Source organism: Protopterus annectens, chromosome 8.part0 (assembly GCF_019279795.1).
Source record: "Protopterus annectens isolate FY-2018-M chromosome 8.part0, PAN1.0, whole genome shotgun sequence".
NCBI lineage: Eukaryota > Metazoa > Chordata > Ceratodontiformes > Protopteridae > Protopterus > Protopterus annectens.
The window spans coordinates 804,877,093-804,894,836 of NC_056741.1; the positions used below are offsets into that span (position 1 = coordinate 804,877,093).

At 40.6% G+C, this 17,744-nt stretch overlaps 1 protein-coding gene across 1 annotated transcript in view; it reads right to left on the reverse strand.

Moving 5' to 3' along the window:
* The window catches only part of GDI1 (GDP dissociation inhibitor 1), a 394,348-nt gene that overhangs the window by 280,078 nt on the left and 96,526 nt on the right, over nt 1–17,744 (reverse strand). The window contains exon 3 of the mRNA XM_044080268.1: nt 8,330–8,429. Coding sequence (XP_043936203.1) covers nt 8,330–8,429 — 100 coding nt within the window. The remainder of the gene's footprint in view (nt 1–8,329; nt 8,430–17,744) is intronic.

The window sequence follows — 17,744 nt, forward strand, 5'->3', positions numbered from 1 at the left end:
TTTTAAAATGTTATATAGTATGTTTTCTTTAAAAGCCCAGGTTGTTTTCGGGTGTACAGAAATAGAAATGGAAATCAGCCCACTGACTCCACTCTTCTGCTTCTTCTGTCTTTAATCTGACTACTACAGTTGTTAGCCAACACTGAAGACAGAATGCTAGTGGTTGTACTAAAGACCAATCGCACCCATTATCTGACAGCATTTGCTGCCAGGGAAAAAGAATGAACGTTCAGTGCACTTGCCATAAGCAACACGCTGTCGGTAAAGTGCATACAGAAACAACAGCGGTGTGCTTCTTAGATTTCACTGATAACACACCAGAAAACAACCTGGGCTTTTAAAGAAAACATACTACATAACACTTTAAAAACATTACTGAACATATTGCCGTGAAAATGTTACCCAGTTTTCTTATTAAATTTAAAATAACACTCACAAGTAGCATCCATGATTCTTACCTAGACAAAAAGATACTGTAAATTAAACTTTTGGAGAAAATGGATGGCCTCAACAGCACTTGATGGCAAATTTATTTGAGCACGTTACCATTAAAACACAAAACTATAGTAAATTACACTCTAATATGAAAAGAAAAATTATGGAAATATGAGTTTAACATTCCCAAGACTGAGGCCTAGAAGTGATCCAAAAGTTGGTCAGTCACTGCTGACCTGCAATTTGCTTCACGTGGAAAGAAAATGGAGTGCACTGCAGTCTCATTTTTCTAGATGAATTCCCTTTAAATACCACAGTTTAATACTGCATTCATGTGCCTCTACAGATCTCTGACTGCCCAATCCACTTCCAGCTCTGTACTCACAAGTGTTCTAGTGTCACCTGCTGCCTTCTTTACAAATATAATGGTCTCTTCTATTACCATGGTTTTATCATACACATTGTTGAACTAGTCCATTGCATTTGCTCTCAGCTCCTCTACTGCAGATTCAGATTATACATCAACCACCAGTTCTGTAAGTAAATGCTGGCTTGATAATGCTTTACGACACATCTTTTTTGGTTACTACAATCTTGTGTTTCCCAACAAGCCTCACTACCACTGTTCACTAAATTTGTTCTCTTCTTTTACATGACTGAACTATTCAAATGATTCATATGCTCCATATATCCTCTACTTTAAGAGATCCCTCAGTCTCTTACTTTATGCAGCTTTACATTTAATTGTAGGATTAATAACTGAACCCTTTCTACTACTGCTCTCCGAAATGGATCCATGTTTTCACTGGTCTTACAGAGATATTCTCTTTCATAAGTAATCACAGTATTCCGACTGGTGCATATTGTATAGGGATATTGTTATTGCATCCTGTCTCCTGGTGATATATGTTATTATTTTTATCATATTTCATTTTTTTATTTTATTTTATTTTATTTAACATTTGTTTACTGAGAAAGTCCGACTGGGACACAGCCCATTTATGACCACTGTTGGCAGTTCTGGAGCCCTTATCTTTGTAAGGAGACAGGCCAGAAAAAAGTATCTCAGAGGAAGGCAATACAAGTGGTACATAGTATTAATCAGAAGTCATATAAAAGTGAATAGTCTGTACTGGAAATCATATAAAAACAATATGAGAGAATACAATTTATAAGGTCTTGAATAAAGAAGGTGGGCCATGACAGAAATGTAACAATATTTTAAATGTTTTCCTAGAGCCTAAACAGGTGCCACATTTAAAAAAAATGTATGATAATAAACTTTATAGGCATAAGATAGGTGACCTGGAGAAATAATGGATTATAACTTTTACAGAGGAATGGTGGAAAATGTTTGTAACAGCTATAATCAAATTAAAAAAATATGGGAAAGACACAAAGCATTTCTTATGAGGATATTGTTGAAACAGGATCTCATCATATCCATTAGTTAGGGAAAAGAACAAACTATGTAGGCAAAAAAGATCTTATCTTTAGTCAAAGACAGTGTTTCTGGGGTTGGAATTAACAGTTCCTTCACATTTGCTCAACACATGATGAACAATTCTGAGACTTGTTTTTAGCATTAGCTGCAATGCAATATCAATATGGTGTGGCTAAGTCATCCTGACTACTCTACAGATCCAGAATAAAGCCAGGAGGTAAAGTGAAATAAAAACTAGTCCACAATGATTGGTAAGGCGGTTACTAATCCATTACTCAAACACAAGCATCACCTATTTTATTTACTTGTTTTATTTAACATTTGTTGACCGGGATAGTCCGACTGGATACATGTCCATTTTCAGAGGAGGCCCGGGGAGAAAAGCTCCAACATAATAATACACATTGAACATTTAGTAAATGCTAGTTTCAAGCAGATTACAGTCATAAGCAATACCAGCATTTAGCACATACAGGACTAACTTATTATAAAACACTTTACAAAACATAACATTATTTTCAAAGTTATATATACATAACATTACATTCAGGTTTAAGACACATTGAACAGCAGTTATACAATTGACCCTTCCTAAAATGGAGTGGTAGAAAAAAGTTAGAAGTAGTTGAAGGTAAGGCACCTAAGAAATAGAGAGGTCACTAGTCTGGGTTAGTGCAAGGACATAAACAATGGGTTTTGAAGTATTTCTTGAGTTTGTTTTTGAATTGAGTTAGTGAGGGTTCTAGGGTCAAGTCAGCTGGGAGTCTGTTCCATGTTTTTTCCAACGGAGTTGGCAGAGAGTCCCCAGCTGAGTAGTTGGATTTGTATGTTTGAACTAGGAGTCTAGTGGATGATCGCAGTGGCTGGGTGCTGGTGTAGGGGCTGATAATATTTTTTAGTTCAGGTATATTTTCTGGTTGGTAAAGGACTTTATGTGCCAGTATTAGCTGGTTGAACTGCAGTAGGCTTGGCAGTTCAAGCCATCCTAGGCGGTTTAGGTTGTGACAGTGGTGTGTCCGGTAGGATGTGTCAGTAGCAAATCTGGCAATGTGGTTATAGCAGGATGACAGTTTCTTAAGATCTGTTTTGTTTAAGTAGGAGAATAGAGGTGAGGCGTAGAGAAGAGTTGATAGTAGATGGGAACGGGCAATTGCAATTCTAGCAAGTGGGGTAAGGAAAAGTCTGATTCTGTAAAGAGAGACAAGTTTTTTATTAATGGTTTTGATAGTTTGCTTGATATGCGCAGCAAACTTCAGGTTGTTATCAATTATGACACCCAGTAGTTTAGTTTGGGCTTCTGAGGAGATGATAGTGCCACTGTTAGCGGTTATGTTGAAGGATGGCAGGGGGTCCTGAATGTGGGGGAGAAGAGAGGCAGCTTAGTTTTGTTGGGGTTTAGGATTAGATGTTGATTAGAGAGCCATTTTTCCACTGTATTGAAGGTATTTTGGGTTAATGTGAATAAAGTAGCTGGTGAGGTGTCAGAACAAATCAAGGTGGAGTCATCCGCATATTGAATGCAGGTAGCATCTGGGATGACTGAATGAAGGTCGTTGATAAAGATGGAGAAAACAAGGGGTCCAAGTAAAGAGCCCTGGGGGACTCCTAATGTGATGGGTAGGCAAGATGATAGCTTGTCCTGCCATAGGACTGCCTGTTGCCTGCCCTGCAGGTAGGATTGAAACCACTGGAGTGCATGGTTGTTTAAGGAGAAGGCCTTCAAGGCATTTATAAGCATTTTGTGGTCAACCATGTCAAAAACCTTGGATAAATCTAGAAAGAGTGCTGAAGATAGTTTGTTATTATTGCGGTTGTGGTTAATGACATTAGAGAAAGAGAGGAGGCAGAAGTAGTACTGTGGTGTGGCTTAAAGCCATGCTGAAAGTTGGACAACAACTTGTTTTGTGTGAGGTAGTGCATGAGCTGTATTTGTGCACACTTCTCCATAATTTTAGCTAGAGGTGACAGAATAGCTATGGATCCAAAGTTAGACAGTTCAGTGGAACTGCCTCCTTTATGGAGAGGTATGACATGGGAGATTTTCCATATAGTGGGTACAGTAGCTTCAGATATAGCTCTGTTGATCATGATTGAGATGGGGTATGCTATGGTGTCAGCAGCCTTTTGCAGATAGTCTGCTGGGAGGAGGTCGGCAGCCAGGATGTTGGGTCTTTTCTTAAGTAGGGCATGAATAAGTTGAGTAGGAACAGGTTGGAAGGTAAAGTATGTTTGGTACTGGGTGTGGCTACATTAGAATTAGAGCCATTGGGAGAGAGTTGGCTGGCTAGAGACTAGATAGTCTCTGTGAAGAAGCTGTTGAAGTTATTAGCAATGTCTATTGGGAATTTCTGTTGGGAAGCTGAGAGGGGTGGAGTGGCGGTTTGGCCTGGGTGGAGTAGTTTGTTTATTCCTGCCCAGAACTTTTGAGGTTTGTTTTGGTGTTTTTGTAGTATATTTGAGGTTTGTTTTGGTGTTTTTGCAGTAGATGGTAGTAGTGGTTCTTTTTGTCTAAGGTTACGGATTTTTTTGCATCATTCCTTAGCTGTCTGAATCTTAGTTGATCAAGTGGGGCTTTTGTTTTTCGGTAGGTGGCCCATGCTTTGTTTCTGAGTGAAATTTTGGTTTTGGTATCTTTAGAAAGCCATGGTGCAATATTATCTTTAGTTCTAATAGAGCAGCTGGGAGCATAAGACTGGCAAGGAATTTGGTGTTAAAGTATGCCACTGCTTCATCTAGGGCAAGACGTTTTAGTACTGACCAGTTGTATGCTTTAAGTTCATTTTGAAACTTGGTGAGAATAAAAGTCTTGTTGTTTCTTAATGTTCTATGGGTGGGTTGGTAGGAGCAGCCTACTCTGAGCTTGATTACATAGGTGAGACAGTGGTCACTTAGGTCATCAGGCAAAATGTCTGATTTATAGGATTGAAGATAGGTATTGACGAGTATCCAGTCTAGGGTACTTTGCTTGTTATTGGGTTTTCCTGTCCTGGTGGGGGAGGTTATGATTTGAGTAAATCCATAGAGGTTTATGTGGGTTGTAGGGGTTTCACAAGAGCAAGTGTTCCAGTCAATGTTGAAATCCCCAACAACAATTGTTTCTTGGGGGTAGTTATTGGATAACCAATATAAAAAGTCTACTAAGGTTTCTGTGTTCCTCCCTGGGGGAATGTAGACACAGACAGTGTTTACATTTTTGTTTTATTAATTTGTAGTTTTGAGATAAGAATTTCAACGTTATTGAACTGGGGTGGTTGTTGGGTGTCTATGCTGACAGATAGGGTAGACGTGTAAAGTATGACTACCCCACCACCCTTTCTGGTGGTATGGTCTAGTCGAAACATACTATACGCTGGTGGCAGAATCTCATGGTCCTTTGTGGCAGGCTTTAGCCACGTTTTTGTTAGGCATAATATATCTGGGGAATGAACAGCTAAGAGGGTATGCAGGTGCTGAGTTTTGTTATTTATGCTCCTAATGTTTCGATGGCAGGCCAGCCGTGAGTTAGGTGGTGTTAGGAGCTATAGTGGTAGGGGATATAGTAGGGGGGATTAGGACCAACAGGTGGGGATGGACCAGGGTTTGGGTGGATGTCGCCGTCCTTTGTGAGGTTGTAGTGTATCCTGAGTATGAGTTTTAAGATTTTGAATAAAGTTTTGTAATGGTGTCTAGTTTTATAACTAATGTAACTGGGTCTAGTAAGATGGTAGTATTTAGGGTATAAGGAGGTAAGTATGAGGGAAGTGAGTAAGGGTGCATTATTATCTGTTGTAGATGGGATGGATGTTTGGAATTTAGGGTACTGGAAACCTGGGTGATCCTGACATTCGTAGGCAGTTAGGAGATATGGCATGAGTAAAAGGGGTAGAAGTAGAGTTAATACGACTATTTTGGGTGATAGCATACCTATTGAATGAGACTTGAAACTTAGGCAAAAGGAATAGTAGAGTTGGAGGACTGGTGGTATCAGGGTGAGGGTGGTGCTGTTGAGTGACAAGTTGTTACTGATTGGTTTAAAAAAGTGGGGTGTGGTCTGGTACCAATAAATGTAGCAGAACCAGGCATGGGAGGAATTTGGGGGCAGGGTGGGGTGCAAAGCGAGCCCGAGCAAAGCGAGGGCAAGTGGAGCAGGGATGAACCAATGCCTGTACTACGTTGTAGCAGTTTATCCTGTATGAGGAGGAAAGAGGGTGGTGGGGGAAAAGAGAAGGCAGTAGGAGTGGTTAGAGGGATACCTTGATTGACTCAAGACACCACACCAGAGGTAAGTTGAATGTAAGGCCTAACATCTGCACTCAGCACTTTAATGTTACTTGCACTCAGCACTTTAATTTTACTTATGTTTAGCAGGAAAGACAGACCAACACTATACAAATTTGAGGATTTTTACAAGGGTTACTTGTTCAAATGTCAGACAAGTAAATTAACCTTTCAACAGGAATCTATGTCTGAGTGTTAGAAAGCCAGAAAGGTACAAGGTATACCTGTAAAAATTAGGGTCAGAGAGACAAATGTAAGAGTCAGTGTACTTTAGTTACAGGGGAAGGAGGCAAACACTCAAGTAGAAAAGAGCCCTATGGCTGACCAAAATGGTGACTTGCTTAATTACACAGCACTGTAAGAGAAAGCTTAACACATGCTTTTTGTGTGTGTAACCTACTTTGATTAATTGCTGGGAGAAACAGTTTTTGTTGTGGTGGCCAATTGCAATCCTGTAGACACCGTTATGCAGGAGCTGCAGTATGTTAGTGTAGGTAAATGTGAAGTTTAACTAGGAAAAGAGAAAAGCAGAGATTCTAGGGTAGGCATTAAGGCAGTAACAGGCAGTTATTTTATAATAGTACATTCAGAAAGGTTTGGGGGGGGTTAAGGTAGCACACTTCAGAATGGATTAGGAGTTATAGCTAAGAAACCTTAGAAAGAGAGTAATGCAGTAAATAACAAACACTTGCCAGATTTTAAAGATATACCAGTAAAACTAAATCAATCATTCACAATTGTACAACTGGAAAATTGTCAGTTAAAACAATTCAGGTATAGTTAGCATAAGTTATTCAGGTCATAAAAGCACTTCAATGTGTGTGTGTGTGCAATTTAAACATTAAAAACATATGCAGCAAGTAATAGCTCTGATTATGCACTTTCTCTAGGTACAGGTTCAGTTTAAACACAAATATTACCACAGAAATTCAGTAAAGTCACTAGCTACTTATAGAGCTTCTGCAACAAAAATAGAGCAGTCTGTGCAGAATCAGAATTTAGCATCAGGTCATTCAATTACACACAAAAACAGTAAAAAATCCATGCAATGAAGAAACTTACACCAAGTCACATCAGGTCAACCAAGGGGGGGGGGGGGGATCCCAAGCACCTAGATTTGAAAATGATGCCTGTACTAAGTTGTAGCAGTTTAACCTGTATGAGGAAAGAGGGGGGGGGAAAAGAGAAGGCAGTAGGAGTGCTTAGAGGGATACCTTGATTGACTCAAGACACCACACCAGAGGTAAATTGAATGTAAGGGCCTAAAATCTTAACTCAACACTTTAATTTTACTTATGTTTAGCAGGAAAGACAGACCAACAGTATACAATTTTGAGGATTTTTACAAGGGTTACTTGTTCAAATGTCAGATAAGTAAGTAAAACTTTCAACAGGAATCTATGTCTGAGTGTTAGAAAGTCAGAAGAGTACAAGGTATACCTGTAAAAAATAGGGTCAGGGATACAAATGTAAGAGTCAGTGTACTTTAGTTATAGGGGATGGAGGCAAACACTCAAGTAGAAAAGAGCCCTATGGTTGACCAAAATAGTGACTTGCTTAATTACACAGCACTGTAAGAGAAAGCTTAACAAATGCTTTTTATATGTGTAACCTACTTTGATTAATTCACGGTGGTGCAGCGGTAGCGTTGTTGCCTCACAGCAAGAGGGTTCTCCCGTTCGATTCTCAGCTGGAGCGCCTTCTGTGTGGAGTCTGCATGTCCTCCCTGCGGTCGAGTGGCATTCAAAAGACATGCGTAGAATGGGCATGCCTTCGTTGAAATTTGGGTGTTGAGCTGGCACCTCCACACCCGCAAAGAAATCTACTGCCAATCATTAGCGGACCGGAGTTCTGCTGTGGCGACCCCTAAGGAGAAGCCGAAAGAAAGAAAAATAACAACCACCTACTCTAATTAATTGCTGGGAGAAACAGTTTTTGTTGTGGTAGCCAACTGCAATCCTGTAGACACTGTTATGCAGGAGCTGCAGTATGTCAGTGTCGGTAAATGTGAAGTTCAAAATGAGTCACACCAGGTCAGCCAAGGGGGGGAAGAAAGAGGGAAATTCACTTCAGTACTCATTACTGCACAAACGTACTCGGCAAATAAAATGTATATTCCTTGATAGACACTTATTTAGCCAGAGGAGATAACAGAAAGAAGAAGCATGAATGAAAGCCCAGATGTTTACTAACCATTAGCCATTAGAAACTTTGGAATAAGATCCACATTCCAGTCTCGGCCTCGTCCCATGCTCTCTGGAGGGCATTCAGATATGCCAAATCGCTTATACAGCTGCAACAACAGAAAAAAAAAATTCAACACATTCAATTTTGGTGGTTTTTAGTACTTAACACTACACAACAAACCCATGGATATTTTTCTAGTGTTGTATTAGATCATTTTAACCTCAAAAGTACCCTTAATTTGAAAATACTCTTTAATGATTTTTTTTCTGTTATATTTTTTAAGTTTGTTAATTAGTTAATTAGTGTGACTCCTACTCTCCACCACAAAGGCAAACACCAAACAAAATGCAGGTACCATGTCTAATATCCTAGTGCAGTCCATGCTCTGTGACTTCTAACCACTTGCCCACAAGTTTAAAGGATGATAGGTAAACTGGGTATAGCAGTGGTGGGCTGTCTTAATCTAAGGCAACAGGAAGGCTTTACTCAAACTTTACTCAAGCAGAGTGTCAGGGTATGTAGTAATGTTATATGCTTCCCTGTCTTAACAAGATTCTAAGCCTCACTGTTTGGCAGGGGATCCCATCTCTCTAGCAGGTATGCCGGTATGCCAGCTACGAGGATAATTACCAGACTCTTCAACCCCCCATACCAACAGGTCCATTCTGGAATTTAAACTGCAAATAAAAACCCAGTGACCATACCATGATATCAACCTCAGTGACATACATTATATTCTATAGCTGTCAAATATTGTGCTATTCTGAGGCACTTTTCAGCCAACACTTTTGGGTCTATTTAAGTTGAACTATAAACTAGATTAGCATGACTTTGAATTCAGCACAATCAGCTAAACATTCCTATACTATGCAGCACTAGGAAGGGGGTGGATGTACAGTGCTGCCTCCAGAAAAGTAATCTAGTTGAACTTTCTCTGTTTATGGATCCATGTAAATCCATGTGAGTTTGTGGGTGATCTACATGCAGCAGAGCTACTGTTAGGAAAATTCCTAGTCTTTTACTTGTCATTGTTTCAATAACCTAATTTTAGTGTGTTGTTTAGTATGACATTTCTGTGCTATGAATTAAGAGCATGCCAAAGGAAGACTTTAGCAATTTCCACTGGTATATTTCATGTGAGAGCCTCAAACGCTACATTAGGCATCAAGCAACAATCCGGAAAACTCTAGGTTCACTGCGCTTTCAGTGCACACATCTATAGACATAGCCCATATAACTCAGTGATATTTTGTCATAAATACTCCTTACAGAAAGTTATATAAGTAGCAATTCTTGTTAAAAGAAATAAAAGTTTCATGTTTTTTGAGGGGCAAAGTTACCCAGCCTTTGTCTCCAAACCACCTTTCCCTCCAGCTTTGATAATGCAACTCTATTTTACAGCACTAGGGCTACCAAAGTAAGCTCTACAGTCAACACTGGGACTTTGGGGTACATATGCTGTTACTATAACACTAACATAGTATCTTGGGAATACACTCAATATAGTGACATTTTTTAACCTGTATAATTAATACACTTAAAAAATAATTGAAAATAATTATTGTGATATCCATCAGCTTATTAAAACTGTAAGAAAGGAGATTTCCTGCATAATCTTAAAAAGAAGCAAGTATAAATGCTGAGACATTATTTAAGGTTATAAATGTTCCATATTCAAAATACTGACTGAATGTAGGGACCACTCTAATCAGAAAGTACAGTTGTGTACACTTACCATAAATGTAGATGTTCGAGTGTATTCACTGTTGCAGTCATTACATTTGGGTAATCCTGCTGGCAGGTTGCCCTCAGTCGGCCTGAATTCCAAAGTCTTGGGTCCTGCCTCGGCTGTTGTCGCCCCTTCCCTGACGTCAGGTCATCAGGGGTATAAAAGAAGCAGCCAACGCCATTTTCATTAGTTTTTCTTGCCCCACATGTCAGGTGCCCCCAAAAAGGGTAGTCAAAATTTATATCTATATATAAAATAACATGCAGCAATATAAACTTTACCTTCATCCACAAGCAAATACACCACATAGGTTGTATAAATCAGAGAAGGAAAGATAAGTTCCATCAGAAGAAAAAGGGGGGATGGCGGGTGGGTAACCTGGACTGCAACAGTGAAGGCACTAGAACATCTACATTTATGGTAAGTGAACACAACTGTACTATGTTCTTCATGTTTCACTCTTGCAGTCATTACATTTGAGTAGATTCCCAAAGCTATGGTAGGAAGGCTGGAGCTAAACAGCATTAGGAGCGGCTATGAGACCCTGCAGAACTGCAATGGCAAAGCCTGCCCTGGATTTGGAGTAGAGTGGCAGATGATAGTGTTTTGTAAATGTGTGCACTGAACTCCAAGTAGCTGCCTCTAAAATGTCCTCGGTTAGTACTTCCCTGAGAAATGCTGCTGAAATGGCTGCAGCTCTGCTGGAATGTGGCCTAATGCCCTTAGGCACTGGATTGCCATGGTATAAGTAGCAGAAATGAATGTAGTGGCCTATCCACTTTGAAACAGTCTGCTTTGAGATAGCCTTTCCTTATGATCCTGTAGCATATGCCAATAGTAATCGCTCTGTCTTTCTGAAAACTTTGGTTCTGCCCAAGTAGAATCTAAGCTGTCTGTGTACGTCCAAAGAATGCAGAATTCTTTCCCCCTTGTTCTGTGGATTTGGATAAAAGGTTGGCAGATGAATGGTTTGGTTAAGAGCCACACTGGACACCACTTTAGGCATAAATGTTGGGTTTGTCCTCAGGGAGACCCTGACCGGATAAAAAATGATAAAAGGTTCCACAGCCATGAGTGCCTGTAGCTCTGAAACTCATTTTGCAGAAGTTATTGCTAGGAGCAGGGCTGTTTTCCAAGATAAAAACTTTATATCAGCAGTAGCAGCTGGCTCAAAAGGAGGCAGGGTGAGTTTTTCCAAGACATAGTTGAGGTCCCATGCAGGCATTGGTGATCTCTTTGGAGGCCTTAAATTTTTGGCTCCTCTGAGGTACTGTTTTAATAAGGGATGAGAAAAGATTGGTGGCTCTGCATTGTAATGAGCCAAAATAGCAGAGGCATGAATTTTAACAGATGTGGAAAGATAGGCCTTTGTCAAACATCTCAGTTAAGTATTGTAAAATCTGAGGAATATTTGGCACAGCTGTATCTGTTCCTTGTGCCTGGTTCCAAGCACAGAATCTCTTCCATTTTCCAGCATAAGATTTTCTAGTACTAGGCCTTCTGGCTTCCAAAATGACATCCATCACAGCTTTGCTGAGAGGTGTGTTTTGTATGACTACATTATCCGCCATGCTGCCAGGTATAAAGTCCTGAGCTGTCTGTGCAGGATCTGATTGTTTTGCTGGGACAGTAGATGCGGTACTTGAGGTAGGGTCCAAGCTGGGAATTGAGACAAGCTCCTTAAAATTGGGTACCAGTGCTGGTGGGGCCAGTCTGGTGCAATCGGTATCATCTTTGGCTTCTCCTGTCTGACCTTTAGGAGTACCTTGGGGAGGAGAGGCAGAGGGGGGAAAGGCATATACTGATAGTTTTTTCCAGCTGAAGGATAGGGCATCCACTTTCCATGCTTGTCTGTGATAAATCCTTGTGCAGAATCTCTGTAGTTGGTAGTTGTGTGGGGAGGCAAATAAATCTATGTCCCGGCATCCCCATTTCCTTGTTATCATGGTGAAGACTTGTGGATCCAGCTGCCACTCGTGGGGATCCATGAGGTTTCTGCTTAGTTCGTCTGCCAGAGTATTTTTCCTTCCTGGCAGGAATTGTGCCTGCAGATGTACTTGGTAAGTTGATGCTGTGTCCCACAAAGTCATGGCTAATCTGCAAAGGGGGTAAGAATGTGTGCCCCCCTGCTTGTTTATATACCACATGACTGTGGTGTTGTCTGTCTTTATCAGTAGTTGTTGTGGTTGAAGTAGGTCCTTGAATGCTGTCAGGGCATTTTGAACAGCTAGCATCTCTTTTTGATTGATATGTAGATGCATTTGGTTTGAGGTCCATGTTCCCTGAATGCATCTTCCTGTCATGTGGGCCCCCCAGGCATAATCTGACGCATCCGTTGTTAGTGTTTGCCTGGCTGGAGGTAATGTGAATGGCTGTCCCTTGTTTTGGTGACAAGCCTTTGCCCACCATTGAAACTCCTGTTGCAGGCAGGGAATGAGAGTAATTATAGTTTCCAGGCTGTGGCAATGTTGAGTCCAAACACTTTTTAGGTACCATTGAAGTTTCCTCATATGTAGTCTTGCATATGGAATTAGTAGGATGCAGGATGCCATGAAGCCCAAAGCCTGCAGAAGTTTTCTTACAGATAACTGGGTCTTTGTTGCTAACATTTTGAAGTAGATAGTCAGTTGCCTTTGTTTGTCTGGCATGAGATAAGCCATCTGGGCAGTTGTATTTAAGCTTGCACCCAGGAATATTATCTCTTGAGAGGGTACTAGTTTTGATTTCTTTTCGCTGACTGTGTACCCTAGGCATGTTAGAAGTTTTTTCACAAATGCCAGATGCTGTAGGAGGATGTTCTTGTTCTCTGCTTGAATTAGACAGTCGTCCAAGTAAGGATATATTTGTATTCCTCTTTGTCTGCAGAATGCAATTACTGTGCCAGGCATTTTGTAAATACCCTGGGCGCAGTAGATAAGCCAAAGAGCAGTGCAGAGAATTGGTAATGCATTGAGCCAGCCTTGAATCTGAGGTATCCTCTGCATATTTGTCTGATTGTGACATGCAGGTATGCCTCTTTTAGGTCTAAAGTTACAAGCCAAGCATTCTTGCCCAGCATGGGCAGTAGCTGCTGCAAAGTCAACATGTTGAATTTTGGTATATCTAGGAATGTATTCAGAATCGATAGGTCCAGTATTGGCCTCCAGGCCTTGTCCTTTCTGGGTACCAAGAACAGTCTTGAGTAAAATCCTTGTCCCTGCTCTTGCTCTGGCACTTGCTGAATGGCCCTCATGTTCATGAGGGATGAGAATTGTTTTTGTGCCTCTGCCCATTGATTTTTTGGCAGATCTGGCCAGCAGTTTGCCCTTGGCAGGGTATGGAAATGGAACTTGTAGCCTCGTGACACGATATTTAGAACCCACTTGTCCTGGATTATAATGTGCCAATTTTGAGAAAAAAGTGCTAATTTTCCCACTAAAGGTGCTGCCAGGAAATAAGTGCTTGGTGCAGGCAGGGGGAAGTCATTGGGACTGTTTCCTGTAAGGTTGTGATTTGTCTTCTCCACTTTTGGAGGTAGAAGCACCCTATTGCTTTGATCTGTATGAACCTTGTGCCTGGGATCTGCCTCTAGGGCGTCTGGGTCTGCCCCTTTGAGGTCTGTCTGACACAGGAAAGGACCAATTCTTTGTTGGCCAGTGTCGACTAAACCTAGGTGGCTGTACTTGTATGAAATCTTTGACTGTTTGCATAGATTTAGCCTTGTCCTCCATTTTCTTTAACACCTTTTCTGCCTTAACACTAAACAAAGAATCATGCTGTAAAGGTGCATCTAATAATTTAACTTTAACATGATCAGGCAGATTTTGTTCCTTTAACCAAGCATGCCTTCTAATTACAGAACCTGTAACTGTGGCCCTGCAGGAGGCCTCTAAAGAATCAAAACTACATTGCAAAGTATGCTTTCCAACTTGTTCAGCTGCATGCAAAATATCCTGCATTTCCTTGTTTTCTGCACATTCAGAGTTTAACAACATTTTGTGTTCAAGCAATGCCATGATATGTTGCTGATATTTGAGCATATGAAACTGACAGTTTAAGGCCCTTATAGCCAAGGTAGCAGATGTGTAAACCTTTTTCCCCATCTATCCAGTGCCCTAGAATCCCTGTCAGAAGGGGTAGGGTTTTTTGCAGTGGAAGCCTTAACTCCCTTGGGACCCTGAGAAATAGTTTCTGGGTCTGCAGCAGGGTTTTTAAAAAGGAATTTATGTGAGTCAGGAACCCTGTAATATCTGTCAGGCTTAACAGGAGCTGGAGGTAAGGAGTCCGGGGTAAGGCTAGACTCCGAAAACACATCATCTACAATGTCTAACACAGGCGGGATGGCTAGTGGCTTGTGCTGAGGTAGTAACAGGAAATCCCTGAGCCTCATTTTAGACAATGAAAAATCTTGGCTCTCCCAGTGAAAATGCTCCCTCATGGTATGTAAGGTTTCCCCAAAAGAATAGTCCTCAGGAGGAGAATCTGAAGGTATGGATTCTTCAGCATCAGAATCCTCATGGGGGGGGGATATTCCTGATCAGAAGAGGAATCAGAAGAAATTGAAACCTGATCTGAAGATTCATAGTTAGTCTCTTGCCTAGGCCTCTTATCAGGAGGGGGATGGGAACCTCTGATCAAGGTAATCAGGTCTTTGGCCATTTTGAGCATCTGTTTTTTGGGCATGGAGGCCTGTACACATGGCTCTTGAGGTTGCTTCTTTGCCTTTGAAGGTGCTTTAGTCTTTGCCTTTGAAGTCGGTTTAATGTATAGATGTTTGGGTCTGAATACACCCTCAGAAGCCGGTGCCTGCTCAGCGGCTCCAGACCCATCTGAAGGATCAGCGTCCAAGGCTCCAATACCTTGAGTTTCCAGCGGCATGGCCGACTCCATGTGGGAGTCAGTAGCGGCCTGCGACTCTAAAGTAGCGGTCATCAGGGGCTGCAAAAGCGCCTCACTGAGAACCAGCGAAACGGTGACTGGTTTAGGAGAAGCTTCGTCGTTAGTTTTGGGCCTCAGCTTTCTTTCTTTTTCTTTGCATTTTTTATGAACTTCTGATAATTAAAAAATCATACCAACACTTAATAGTGTGTTGGTTAAATCTAGCACAAAACCGACAACCCAGAAAACTATGATCAGGGCCTAGGCAAGGAATACAGTAAGAATGAAAGTCCTTATGAGGTATTTGCTTCCCACAAGAAATACAGTTATTAACATTTTCTGACATCAGTTCTGGAGCAAGAAAAAAGTTTCCCCAATGGGGTACTTAGCTTTATAGAAGACTTTGGATCTGAAATTCAAACTCGAAAATCTCAGGAATCGGCCGACTGGCACTTGCGAACTGCTTCTGCTTCGGGCACCGTGCGGCAAGAAAGACTAAAGAAAGGACGCAGGACCCAAGACTTTGGAATTCAGGCCGACTGAGGGCAACCTTCCAGCAGGATTACTCAAATGTAATGACTGCAACAGTGAAACTCGAAGAACATCACTAAAAATACATATTTATGCGGAAAAAAACTTCAAAATCTATTTTCTGGTATTCCTAAACACTATGTTTAATTATCTATTGCAGTTCCATTTTGTCCCTTGCATCCTCAGGGTGGAGTAAATCCCCAGCTCTAAGTTTCTGATATTTCTGTCTCATGACTCGCTGTATATTTGGGATGCTGCTACTTAATACTTCCTATTAAAAGAATGTGCTGTTTCTGTTTGTCTTTCCTGCATACTTAAGCTACAACTATTGCTAAATCTGCTCATTTGCTGCACTTGGTACATGTAGAGATAATGTATGTAAAGTAAGAGAATGTCTGACTTTCTTGCAAAATTCTATATTTGTGCAAAATAGTATTCTTTTTGTAATAACAATAGTCTTTTTTATCACATAAAAATACTTTTAATACTTTGTAGAAGATATATTTGAGTACCTTGTACGTTATGTATTACAGAATTATTTCCCTACTTACTCCTTGTGAAAGGGGCTTCTAGCTCAGTGAGAATGACTGAGTAATAAATAAATAATTAAACAGTTAAACATACACAAAGTAGTCAAAAACAGACATTTAATGCCATGCGATAAGACAGAAATTGTGAGAGAATTAAAAGAGAAGTAATTCCATATCTCAGAGTCCCATGATTTAAATATTACAGCATGACAACTTTGAATTGATGCTACAATGCAGAAAAGTGCAAACTAAGATCCATCCACTAAGAAATTATTGAATGGTCTTAAGCATTCTGAAGCCTTGATTGTCCAAGAACAACATTCATCTGAGTCATTATGCCAACAAAAACACATAAAATGCACTTACAATTTTAACTTCATAACAACAACAAGACACTCTAATCTGTGCATTATGGGGTATAATGGCTCTTTCTAGATGTTTGAAATCCTCAGACACACCTGAAGCTTCAGTGCACCCAAGACAGGTACTATCACACCTTTACAGAAAGGCATTGTTTTGTCATAACTCTTAAAGAGCCCACACAAGTCACACACTGCTGCTCAATTACTGTTCACCATTACAGCTAGATTCAGTGTGGAGCATACGACAAAGAAGACAGAAATTCTCTCCTGTAGCGACATGCAAAGACTAGAGGAGCAAAGTTTTATCAAATGTTTAACTGCTTGCATTTCTACATCACTGTTATACTAAATAACAACTTTCATCATCATCATCATTCCATACTTCTGGTTCCACACATTTTATTTACAGATTTTTTCAGTATTTGTAATGATGTGCTGGCTCCATGACGCAGTGGGATAAAGTCTTAACTGTCGTCCAGAACACCTGGGATATGCAAGCAACCCGGGTACTAGACAACACAGCCGGCAGTGTGCTGATTATGCCTGCCAATCTTCTGGGGAGAGGGGTGGCTTGATTCATTATAAGACTAACACCCAATGAAGGCCAGCTGTTGCAAAAAGCAGCACAAAGTACAAACAGCTTAAAATGTGCACTTTTTGCGCTAAGCATCTTGCAGCACTGCAGAACGAGTATGACGTCAGCAGTTCACATACATGCGATTCCACGCGTGCTTCACTAAGCCAGTAGGGTAGACCAAATCCTTCAGAGCATATGTCATCCTATCACAGGAAGAGGTTAAGGAAAAAAAATGGAAACCTACAAGGATGCTGACTTCTCTACCAGTTAGCTCTTCCCATCACTATCAAATGAATGGCCACGAGACGGAGGACCAAAAGAGCTGGTCAGTCAGAGAAGGGGGGAGGCTGACAGTCAGTTTGACTGAACTTATCTTCTAAAAGAATCATGCTAGCCATGCGTACAGTGAGCAATTCAGAGTTGCAGAAATATTGGTGAGGCAAATACCTAGAGAGGCGGTATATATGTTCTTTTCATAAGTTATTGCACTGTGTAAGTGGGAATCTCTGTTACACTACTGTAGGAGTTCTCACTGTGGGAACTGTAAAATTATTCCATCTACAGAACCATTTGCAATCAGGGTCATCTGAATACAGTATTTATGTATTGATTTATTTATTTATTTGAATTTTGTTAACCTGGAGTGTCTGAATGTCTGACTGATCTTGAGCCCTTTTTCAGCAGAGGCCTGGGGAGAAAAGCTCCACCAGGTATTACATATACCATAAAAATGTTTACAAATAGTACAGTATACATGAGGTAATATAAACATGCATTACACCGCTTGGATTCCCACTTGTAGCGTGAGAGTTTAAAAGGTGTTATTTACAAAAAA